General features: G+C 31.3%; 1 protein-coding gene across 1 annotated transcript; it reads right to left on the bottom strand.

The window, feature by feature from the left end:
• Positions 1-882: 882 nt before the first annotated feature.
• On the bottom strand, positions 883-12594 carry LOC123693643 (O-acyltransferase like protein-like). The gene is made up of 13 exons (XM_045638829.1): positions 12408-12594; positions 8953-9214; positions 8226-8417; positions 7552-7631; positions 6570-6763; positions 5681-5795; positions 5282-5496; positions 4830-5023; positions 4333-4468; positions 3793-3979; positions 3249-3391; positions 1259-1367; positions 883-992 (listed from the first exon to the last, which is right to left on the bottom strand). Exons 1-13 carry the CDS (start codon positions 12592-12594, stop codon positions 883-885), a joined length of 2124 nt encoding a protein of 707 aa, XP_045494785.1.
• Between the last annotated feature and the right edge of the window lie 363 nt (positions 12595-12957).

Below are 12957 nucleotides of genomic sequence, written 5' to 3'. Positions count from 1 at the left end.
CTAAAGAACTTTGATTCGTATGTACTTATTCCGACGTAGACAGAAGACCGATTATTTTAATCATATTATCACTGAACTGTCTGGAAGTCATGTAGATTTAGGTCAAATTTGCTTTTATTAAATTTAATATGTAAACACAAACAGTTTTTTTATTACATTCTATTTCTCCCACAATAATATGAGGTAGTATCTGTCAACAATCTACGTATATATATTATAATATTAAACTCAAAGGTGACTGATATAGTGATCTATCAACGCACAACCCAAACCACTGGACGTATCGGGCTGAAATTTGGCATGCAGGTAGATGTTAGGACGTAGGCATCCGCTAAGAAAGGATTTCCCAAAATTCTTGCGGGAACGGGGAAAAACGGGGATGCACGTACAAAGTCGTGGGCGGAAGCTAGTAAATAATATGGCGTAACGTGTAATGAACAAAACGTCTATCCGACACAAAATTACTTATCTATTATATCGTCTATAAAATCACATTTCTACAGTAGGTATACAATATACATAATATATTAACCTCCGCGCACTTCAATAGGAGAAACAACCCAACTTCAAGTGTGAAAACTATTACAGTATTTCAAAATTATAATTTTATAGCTAATATACAATATTATATACATTCTATACTCACTCGTTTTTCTTTGATAACTAAAACTAATAAGGCTAGGCAATTAACTAGGATAAATTAGGATTTGATTTCCTACTTTTTAATCATATTTATTATTACATTGAAATAAAAATTTCAGAATAATATTTATACTCGTCATACTGCACTGAGAGTTGCATGAGTTACACTCATAGAGTCATTCTCATCCTGGGCGGTATCCTTCTTACTTATTCTTATAATCCTGTCCTATACATTAGATATTAATTAGATTTATCTTCAGCCTTAGTCTCCTTGGTAGTTTCAGGTACACCTTCTGGGTCCTTTTTTGTTTCAGGTTCTATTTTTTGCGGTGGAGGCCTTTTCTTTACTCCTGAAAATAAAATCCGATTGTAATAAAACATCTTCCTAAAGTGTTCCACTTTATTGTGAATTATTATATTGATTTTATTAATATTTTTAAAAAGTAACCGCAAGGAAAATTTCATCTATTTAAATTAATTATTGTTGCAGTTAAATTCTTGCTGCTCGTCATTAACTATTTTCTTCTGTCATCTTAAATTTTAAAGTAAAACTTTGTTTATCTAGCTAATATTAAATGATTCCTCTGTACATGTGTTCATATGTTTAAATACTAACCTCCTCCTAGTGCTGCCTTCGTAAGAGTCGAGAATGGTGCATCAATAACGACGGTTAATGCGAAACAAATCAGAAAAGAAAACGAAAAGTGAGCAAGCGTGTTAAACAACTGAAAAAGAAAATTAACAAAATTTTAAATAAATAATTGTTAGATATAAATAACCTAAAATAAAGTTTTAATCTTTTTGATAGAAACAAAAGGTACTAATAATTGTCAAAAGCAATTAAATGAACATTACATTAATTTAAATAAAGTATATGGACACAGCTTCAGCTAAATGCTAAGCAATTCGCATCAACAATTTAACATTAATCAATAGAAATATAATATTAAATCAATTGAGAAGTATACAGATCACTTAAATTTTAAGTATACAATTGCATAGATAGATAATTAAATAGATATGCTTTAATTTTTATATTATATCATAAGATAGATTCAGGTTTATTGGATCGCAGAGTGAAAAACCTTACAAATATGGTCAAATTACGAATATACTCTTCAACAAAGAAGTTTCACTTACAAAAATCTAAAGGTTTTAGTCCATTGAAATGTTACATTTTTTTGGCCTGACCTTGCATTTTTTAGAGGACGCAATTTTATTTTTTGGATGTGTAGGGGGGTTCAATGTGAAGCTAAAACCAAGTTTGTGGGGTCGCCACCCTTGTCCCACGGCCGCCATCTTGAAAATAGTGGTTGAAATGGTTTTTACGATATATCTCTTAAACTATTTATCTGATAAAAAAAATTTTTTAACATTATTTGTTGCAAATTAAATTCTCTACAACTTTGCTCCAGTAACTTTTTGTCGTAGAACTATAAATAAAAAATTTATAAGCGAAAATGTTCAGAAATTAGAGCTATTTAAATGTTTCGATAAAATTGTTTTTATCATTTTACAAAGAAATAATATCAGACCATTTTTGTAGATTGTTTTTCGAGGAACAACAAACAACATTTTTTCATTACGTCAATTATAGCTAAGGTTTTACAGCGCTCTGAAGTGAGTACTATTTTTCAGTACTCTTAGCTATACGTTATACATATATTATGTGTGTACTAATAATTATTTGTCATCAGTAATTGTTTTTTTTGTTATTATAATATTTTTAATAATTAATTTTGCAATATTATTAATAATTAATTGTTGACTCTTTTCCCTACCACCCAGGAGGTAGAGTCTGGAAGCACGTTTTTTTTTACGTCGAAAAGCAGGGCTGAAATGTTCTGTTCTTGCAGTGCTGCATGGGAAAAGAGCCAATAGCCAATATATGTATAATTGTATAGCTTAGAGTACTGAAAAATAGTACTCACTTCAGAGCGTTGTAAAACCTTAGCTATTGACGTAATGAAAAAATGTTGTATGTAAAAGTTGTTCCTCGAAAAAAAATCTACAAAAATGGTCTGATATCATTTCTTCGTAAAATGATAAAAAAAAGTTTTATTGAAAAATATAAATATCTCTATTATCTGAACATTTTCGCTGATAACTTTTTTATTTATAGTTCTACGACAAAAAGTTACTGCACCAAAATTGTAGAGAATTTAATTTGCAACAAATAATGTTAACAATTTTTTTTTTATCAGATAAACAGTTTAAGAGATATATCGTATAAACCATATCTTCCGCTATTTTCAAGATGGCGGCCGTGGGACAAGGGTGGCCACCCCACAAACTTGGTGATAGCTTCACACTAACCCCCTCTACACACCAAAAAAATAAAATTGCGTCCTCTAAGAAATGCAACCCCAAATGTAACTTTTCAATGGACTATTTGTAAAATAAAACTGTCTGTGGTCCGCGGTTTCATCCGTATTACTCCGCTCCTGTTGGTCTTAGTGTGATGATATATTATAGCCTATAGCATTCCTCGATAAATGAGCTATAAAACACCGAAATAATTTTTCGAATCGGACCAGTAGTTCCTGAGATTAGTGTGTTCAAACACAATCCTCTCAGCTTTATTATATAAGTATAGAAAATATTACCGCTTTTTCTGGTGTGAAGTAAAAAGGTTCAGTCTTCGTACCAGCGGCGATGAACAGAATGGAGTAGTGGTAGAGATACATTGCGTAAGATATCCGAGATGGCAGCTTCCACATTGGAAGTGATAGGAACCAGTTTATCGGACCTGAAAAATAAAATTTCGCGGTGACTTTACCATTTAAATATTAATGAATGTAAAGAAATTTTACGGCTTCATCTTCAGATACACATAAAATATAATCTTAATATATATAAATCTCGTGTCACAATGTTTGTCTTCAATGGACTCCTAAACCACTTAACCGATTATAATAAAATTCACACACCATGTGCAGTTAGATCCAACTTGAGAGATAGGATAGTTTAAATCTCAAATCGTTTTAGAGAAAGCGGGCGAAGCCGCGGGCGGTAAGCTAGTATTTTATATATAATCAACCACATAGTATGTTTTTGTGAGTACCTAATCTACCATACAATTATATTTTACATCATTGCGTCTATTAAATGATTTAAAAATAATTATCTATTATAGAAAAATATTCATACCTCCATATCCATGCACGCAGGCAAAAATCAGCCATGACAGTGCCAACGACCAAATTGTTCTCGAGAAAGAATTGAATAAATTATCAAATAGCTGGTTATTCCAATCCAACTGCATTATTCTGTACGTAAAGTAAAATATAACAGCGAACATCCCTAAAGATACTATCCAAAATATACCCGCGACATACTGCAAAACAAAATAGATAAATTAATGTTACATATTGAAACTATATTAAGCGTCTATTTTTATTAATTTTTAACGGCTTTTTAACTCGATACGCGTGGATACACGATTTAAATCAAAGAAAATACTAAAATTATTTATTTTTTAAGAAGTAATAAGAATGAACCAAGTTGAAAATCACTTAGATATATTATGCCTTCTCATCAATACAAAATTATCAAACATAATTTAAAAAATTATTTGAAAAATTGGTTTGAGTTTCTAATTCACATACCAGAATGCATATCACTCATTTGCTTAAACCTTATTTAATAGTTAAGAAATAAACATTAAAAAAATTGTTCATAAATGCTTACCCAACGAATTTTGACTTTTTGACCTTTCAGTTCACTGAGGATATATCCCAAAATCATTCCGTAGAAAAATGGCGAAGCTCGTGTTAATGTATTTTTGTAGTAATTTGTCATGTAATAATCCATTTCTTCCACACGACTGAAAATAGAGAGTTTGTATGATAATCACTACATAGCATAAAACAAAGTCGCTTTCTCTGTCCCTATGTCTCTATGTAATAATATTTGAAACTACGCAACGGATTTTGATGCGGTTTTTTTTAATAGATAGTGGTTCAAGAGGAAGGTATACTAAGTACATAATTTATTAGGTTTTAGACAAAGCGGGCGAAGGCGCGGGCGGGGTGCTAGTATTTTAATAATTTACGAAATACAAATACCTACCTAGGTGTTCTGAATAATATTTGTAAAAAATTTAATCAAGCTAACTAGTTTATCAGAATCTAATAAGTCCAATGCAAAGTACAAAAACAAAAAAAAATTCACTGAAATATACTCACATAATACTTGCGTTGCTTGACTGCATATTCAGCATAAAGTTGAAAATAGTGGAAGCAGTTAAAATAGCTAGAAGGCCACCCAATAGTCCCGTCCATATCAGTTTTCGTTTTCCACTTAATACCCAGAATAAAACTAAAGGCGATATTATATGTAATTGCATGTCTATTGCTAGGTACCATGAGTGCTCTATGCACTGAAAAGAAATATTAAGATATTTAGTTTTATAGCATTCCAATTCTTTATAAATATTAAAAAAAAAAACCGTTTACGAGGCGCAAATCGAACTTCTAACTTTGAAATTCGATTTTTTTAATCTTGAAAAATGTTTAAGAAATAATTAATTTTCACAAATGTCATTTTTACAGGTTCATGCATTTCAATTATTTAAAACATTCATTTTATTATTATTTATTATATATTTATTATTATATAAAGATAATTTTAAACTTACAGTTTCTATAGGATGTACATAATTTTGTATATACAACAATGTAGACCACCAATTAGTTCTACATCTATCCGTATTTGTTGCAACAGACATCCAGAATGGTCCATCTGTAATTCTATGGAAGAACGAAGCTTCTAGAAGAATGATCGCGCCCAATAAAGGAAAGAGTCGCAGAATTCGTTGTATATAAAACATGTGTAGGCCTTTTAATAATTGCACTGAAATCAGAAAGAAAATTAATTAGAAATTGTATTTAGAAAAGCTTTAAAAGAGTAAGTGAAGGAAGAAAATGCATTTATTAATTGAAAATGCAACCACATTTTCAGATAATTGATAACGTTAAATTGAAACCAAACTAGGTATTCTATATTTTATTTCCATTGAAAACAAAAGCCAACTTACTTGATTTCATTCGACCAATAGATGTATAAACTAAGAGAAGACCAGTCATCAAGAAAAACGTGTCCACAGCAAACACGCCAGTCGCAATCCAAACTGAATTTTCAGAGACTAAAAACTGAAACGAAATAGTATGAAGCTAAAGTAATGCCATTATAGTAGTACTCGACTGTAATTGCTTTAAAATATTGATTAATTTAGAATGAAAAATTAGAAAAAATTAGACTACAAGCCCGCATAAGAAAAAAATATGGGTCAATTGAACCACCAGGGGACATAATATCTAGAACGATAGAAGAGCATAAAATAATCTCATCAATCATAAAATAGCATAAAATAATCAATCAATCAACTCTCGATTTTCCCCTTGTCCCCATGATTTTTGTACGGCGTTGCGGAATAATGGATTAAAAGCAGTATTGAAATAGTATGACACAGACGCCGTACATGGTCAAATGACCAAATTTACCCCCGGTAACTCTCGGAAATTAAATAAAAATTCCGACTTTGTGGACCAACATTTTTGTACGGCACTGAGCGGTTTCTTATTATTTTTAATGGATCTATCGATGGTTAAGAATGCCGTACAAAAATATATGACCAAAATTTACCGAGTCTACCTGTACTTTTGAATTCTCATCTGCACTCAGTTGGACAGCTTACAAGTGACGGCATAGTGATGAATCTTATTATTTTATGCTCTTCTATCGTTCTAGATATGTCCCCTGGTGGTTCAGTTGACCCATATTTTTTTCCTATGCGGGCTTGTAGTCTAAATGAAATGACATAAAAACAAAAACAACAACAGAACATCAAATTTTAATAATAGTAAGAAATCTTAACAAAATCATAATATTTACTACATTATCAAGTTAAATAATTTGAGACTTACATCTAATATATATAAGAGATTCACAAAATGGTTTGACGTGGTGAACGTATGTCCTAGGATGACCCAAATCATAGAGATTGCACGGATTCCGTCCAAGCATTCGAGAGCGTTGCTACTTGTTGAAAACGTGGTTAGACGCCTTGCGTTTGTGTACACCGAAAAACTGCTGTATATTGGATTTATTTGCTTGGGATCTGTAAAGAAATTGAGTGTTATAAGATTCTGATTTAAAGTATAATTTAGTACAAGTAATCTTAAATAGATTGAAAAAATACACAGTAAATGTTAGCACAAAAATCACCATGAGTAAGTAAAAAAATCTAAAACAAAACCAGTAATATTATAGTAATATTCAAAATTATAATAATTATACTCGAGTATCAAAGCTATAAAAAAAGGACAGCTACAATGATAAGACTTTATTTTGGTCTTATTGTAATTGTAATCTAACTAAGTTTTTTAAAATAATCGTATTAAATTGAGTTATCTTTATGACCAAAATTTGATATATCTTTTCGGGACATTTTTGGAAAGGTAATTTTTATATTTAACTAACTTCCGCCCGTGACTCCGTCCGCGCGGATGTCGGTCTTCGCGTGGATGGTTTATTTCTCTATTTTGAGTAACTCTGACAATGACATCTTATAAATAATATCTATTATACTCAAATACGCAACGTGTGTTCGCGTTTCTACAGAAAAACGTCTATGGATAAAACTGAAAAATTAAGATTAATTTTTTTTCTACGTATTTTTCCAGGATAAAAAGTATCCTATTTTACGCCCAGGATAATAAGGTATAATCATACCAATTACCAAGTTTCATCATATGTATAGATTTTTCTCTTAGCTTTTAACTGTAGTTAAAAGAAACTGGAGGACTTTACTAGAGGAAGTAATTAATATAGTTACTACCTATTGGAAGGAAGGAATAGTCTTAAAATAATGAGTAGGTATTTTATGGAATGTTTACTTAAATTTACCTTTTTTAAGTGTAAACGTATTGTGGAGATCATAACTCGTACTTAGTATCGTCAGAACAGCAAGCAAACCAAACACGGCGCTGAAATATCAAAGAAGTTGGTGATTACTCTAAATAAACTGATTTTTATTCGTCGTCAGCCATTGGACGTCCACTGTTGGACATAGGCCTCCCCCAAAGACTGAATAGTGCTAATACTCGCCACGCTTGGCAGGCGGGTTGGCGAGCGCAGTTGATGGTGAGGGAGATAATGCATAACGCTGTTGCCGTTTGCATGTAGTATAAACCCTTAGTCGTCTTTTACGACACCCACGGGTAGAGATGGGGTGGTGCTATTCTAGGCCGGCACCACACGGCTCATTTTTTATTCACCTACTATAATATCATTACTAACTATCATGGTAGATTTAATGGATTGTATAGCATTAAATTTAAAGCATTAAATGCAATTTTAACAATTGTAAAGAATAGAACAAAATAAAATCGAGATGTAAATTATTAGTAATTTGGTCGCCCAGTGGTCAAAATTGTATGAAACATAACCTTAGACAAAAGAAGCGGCTATTCCATACTCTTATCATCTATATAGTTGTCCTTATAATAAATAATATATCATGTCATGCTGCTTAACCGCCTGGTACCTAATATAAAAAAATATTTATTTCATATACTCACACGCCGACCCAATCTGCGGCAACCCACTGCTTGTCGTTTGGTAGACGAACAAATTCTTCTTCAAATTTGAAACCAAACATCGTAATATTGAAGAATATATGAGTCATCCATTCCTGAGCTGTACAGGAGGCTGGTATACATATTCCGAATTTTAAGTAAACACTCGCAGCCAACTCTAATATTATATCGAGGCTGGAATTAGAAAAAAAATCTTTAAAAGTTGAGATGAGTTTGCATTTTAAATTATCAACAATTCCAGAATCATTTGCCCCATACATTTCAAACTCAAACTCAAACTCAAACATTCATTTATTCAATTAGACTACTATTTAGTAGCACTTTCGAATTGCTTAATTTACATAATTATTTTAACATTTACCACCACATTTTATTCGTGAAAATAATAAATGAAGCTCCCGCTTATTTTTTTACTTTAATTTTTGCTCTACATATATTTTTAATACCTAATATTTACGTGTACTATATTTTTAATGACAGACACAAAGGTGACGGGGTCCATCGAAACTTGGATTTAATGTAGATTAAATTACAGAAGATGCAATAAATAATGAAAGTTTTCAATCTCTAGTACGCACTGCCTACGTCATCATCTTCACACTATCTTCGTCGCAACTGCGCTCATTGCTGAAGGAAAACAACACGACAAAATTCGCATGTCCATAATACATGAGGACAATTTTTTACATAATAAGATAAATAAACATACTCATCCAAAAGCCTTGACGCTTTGTCTGGGTTTTCGCTCATCAAACGCAGTTCATTTTCCATTAATTCTAAACCATTTGTTTGACCAATGAACGGTAATTCAAAGTTCTGGCCAAGAGGGACCGCTATGTATGAATATTTCCCTCTTATAGGGGGACGCCCCTCTATCTCTTTGTATATGTCCAGACATTGGTAGTAATTGCCTAAATGGTGCGCATTGCCTCCTAAAAGTCCGGACGGTAGTCGAAATCCGGAGTCAATGACTGAAAAAAAATTGTATTATGTGATTGTGCTATTATCAGCTATTTAAAGTTTAGCCAAACATTGAATAAGAAAAATAAATATACCTATAAAATAAAAAGAACCTACCTAACCCTATCTATACGAATAAAACTGCATTTTTTTAAGTACAGTCATTTTAAATCATTATTTCGACAACTATGATAGAGTTTTTAAATAATTTAAAAAAGGTTCAAAGACATTTATTCCCATTAAGACATTAAGTCACTTACATGAGAAACTTAAATTTTAAACATAGGTATTTATAAAAAATATAATTCGTTAGTTAAAAATTTAGAGTAAGTTACATACTATAAACATAAGTTTAGGTTAGGTAGGTACTCATTCATTGCATTCAAAGTTTGAGCGTGTGGTCTTCCAGGATGTGTTTCGCTAATTGTTTTTTGAATACAATGAATGAGTTTACACTTTTTAATTTGCTTGGCAATCCGTTATAGAAACGTGCTCCCTCGTATGTTGCCGTTCGCCTTCCATAATTCGTTCGGATCTTCGGGAGGGCAAGATAGCTAGCTCGTCTATTAGGATAGTGGCGATTTGATGTTGAGAATATTATATCTGTATTTATGTTTTTATGTAGCGCTTTGTGGATGAACATACACGTATTATAAAAGTATAATTGTTTTAAATTCATTATTTTAGTATCGTCGTAGATTTTATTTGTAGAAGTTAAAAAAGGATATTTAAAAATGGTTTTAATAATTTTATTTTGTAAAATTTGTAGTGGCGCTAATTTATTTTTGTAAGCGCTACCCCATACTTCTATTAAATACATTAGGTGAGGTTTGACTAACGTGTTGTAGATGGTGTGGCGTAATTTATGAGGAATGCAAGAAGTGATATTACGCAGAGATCTAAGAAGTGCTGATAATTTATTTTTTAGGTGGTCGATGTGATAATTCCATTTTAGAGAGCTGTCGATTCGCAAACCTAGGTATTTCTCGTGGGTTTTATGTTCTAATACAACACCGTTAATTTTAAGTGGAGCGTGTGGTGGAATAATTTTGTTCTGAGCTTTGAATTTAATATAACACGTTTTAGATATATTTATTGTTAGTAGATTGTATTGAAACCATTTATTTAATTTATTTAAATCATTTTGTGCTTGCTTTATCATGTCATGTATAGAGGGACCAAAATAAAACAGACAGGTGTCATCCGCATAAAGTGTTAGATGACCATTTAGTTTTAAATCTTGTAAATTATTAATATAAATTAAAAAAAGCAATGGGCCTAAAATCGAACCTTGTGGTATGCCACACGTATGGTAAGGGAATGCTATTATAGTTATCTATTTTAACGATTTGTGATCGATTTTTTAAATATGATTTCAGCATGTCTAGTGCTTTACCAGTAATGTTAATGGATGCTAATTTCTTTATTAAAAGTTCGTGAGAAACGGTATCGAAGGCCTTTTGTAGGTCAATAAATACTCCCAAAACTAAATTTTTTGCGTCAATGTTCTGTTTTATTTTAGTAGTCAGGTCTATAGTCGCTGACAGAGTGTTACTTTTTGGCTTAAAACCGTATTGACGCTCTGAAATAAAATTAAATGTGTCTAAATATTTTTCTAATCTCGTGTGTAAAATTTTCTCTAATATTTTTGACAACACTGGCAACACCGAAATTGGCCTATAGTTACCAGGTTCAAATTTTGAACCACTCTTATAGATAGGAGTTACCTTCGCTATTTTTAACGAATCCGGAAAACGTCCTTGACTTATAGCTTGGTTGAAACAATCGCTTAAGGTATGATTTAATTTTTCTTTAATGCATTTAATTGCTTTTGTGGTAATACCATCAAGACCTGTACTACAGTTTGAATTAAGGTTATTTATAATTTTTAAAATTTCATTAGGTGTACAGGGATCAAAAGTGGATAATTCGTACTTTTTTGATGGTGATTTAGGTAAGGTTGAGGAAGAGTTGGTTTGATATTGTAGGGGTATTAAATTTGCTAGACGAGATCCTATTGTAGAAAAATATTGATTAAATATCTGGCATATTTCATTTGGCTCGGTAATATATTCAGAATTTATAAGTAATTTAGTAGGTAAAGTACATTTAACAGTTTTGTTATTAGCTAATTTATTTACTAAAGTCCATAATTTCTTGGGTTTTTTTATATTCCTTGTAAATTCTTGGTAATAGTAAGAATCTTTTGTGTATTGAATAAATTTTTTTACCTTTTTAAATAATTTAAATGAAAAGCAAATATTATAATTTATTAAAAACAACAAAAGTCCACATTATCTATATATATTATATAGTTTTATCGTGGGTTTAATAAATCACTGTGCAATTTTTAGGCTCTATCTTGCTGACTATGTGAATTTCATCCTGGAATGTTTCCCTCATGTGTCATTTTAATTTACACATTCTAGTATTGAAAATATAAGTGTTTTATAAAGAACTAGCTTTCTGCCCGCGGCTTCCCCCACTTTGTCTAAAACCTAATAAATTATATACTAAAACCTTCCTCGAGAACCACTCTATATACATATTAAAAAAACTACATCAAAATCCGTTGCGTAGTTATAGATTTAAGCATACATAGGGACAGAGAAAGCTACTTTGATTTATACTATGTAGTGACTAGCATTTCGCTGGCTACTTCGCCTGCATGGTCAATGGAAATTCCTATGATTATGATGAAAACTTATACCTTATCCTTAATACTTTTTATCAAATCCTTCTTTCGTTATGTAAATGAATCATCGACTTACTATCAAGTATACGAATATAATATACAATCATGTATTCAGGACCAAGGTCAATTCACAATAAACACTTTTTATAGGAAAAATGTTACGGATATCATTTTTAAGTAGATATGTATTTTTACAAAAGAACATTATGAAGAGCTTTATTTAGTTTGGAGCTTAGAGTTAGTGTGAAATGACCAGTAATATTTATTTTATTTATTTACTTAACTTGACCATTCTATATGTACATATTCGCCAAACTTAATCCCGATCCCGGAATCGGTTTACGTTTAAAAGTCCAAATTAATTTTCGCTTTTACAATATTTAGCTTTTAATCACCCACGAGTACCTCACTTTTCTTTTGTAAACCAAATGAAAATTTTGAACGAAAAGACCGAAAGACAGACAGACATACAAACAGACGCGGTGGAGGATAATTTACAAGAAACTTACATTGGAGCAACGTAAGCTGTTCTCTCCACACCAAACGCGCTATTTGCTCTTGACATAATTCAGAATCTAACACAGATTTATACAACTCCTGATCAAAGGGCGCCGTCGGTAGTCTTTGTAATCCCAATATCTGTCCATTTACACAAACACACATAAACAACAATCCCAATATATGTTTGATCTCCATTTTAGATCCACTATACACTTTCTACCAAACTTATTTCCACATCACACGGTCACACCAATGCTAGTCACTAGAAATCAGAACCGGAATAAACTATGCATACAATATTTATATAAATAAATATATTGTTAAATGTATTGATAAGATAACTTTTACAGCTTTTTAAAAATCTTTTAAACCTACCTATAAATTTTGTTGTTACTGATAGCAATGATATTTTGTGTCATTTTATTATACAGATGTTACTGCAACTTTTTGATTATCAATATTTTATAAGCACCATTGATAATTTTATTCAATACTCGATAAACCTTACAGTAAATTTTAGTTCAGTTTGATGTGTTTATCCTTAATAGTTGTGTGATT

The sequence above is a fragment of the Colias croceus genome, chromosome 8 (assembly GCF_905220415.1).
Source record: "Colias croceus chromosome 8, ilColCroc2.1".
In the NCBI taxonomy this organism is placed as follows: Eukaryota; Metazoa; Arthropoda; class Insecta; order Lepidoptera; family Pieridae; genus Colias; species Colias croceus.
This window is presented reverse-complemented; position numbering and strand designations above follow the sequence as displayed.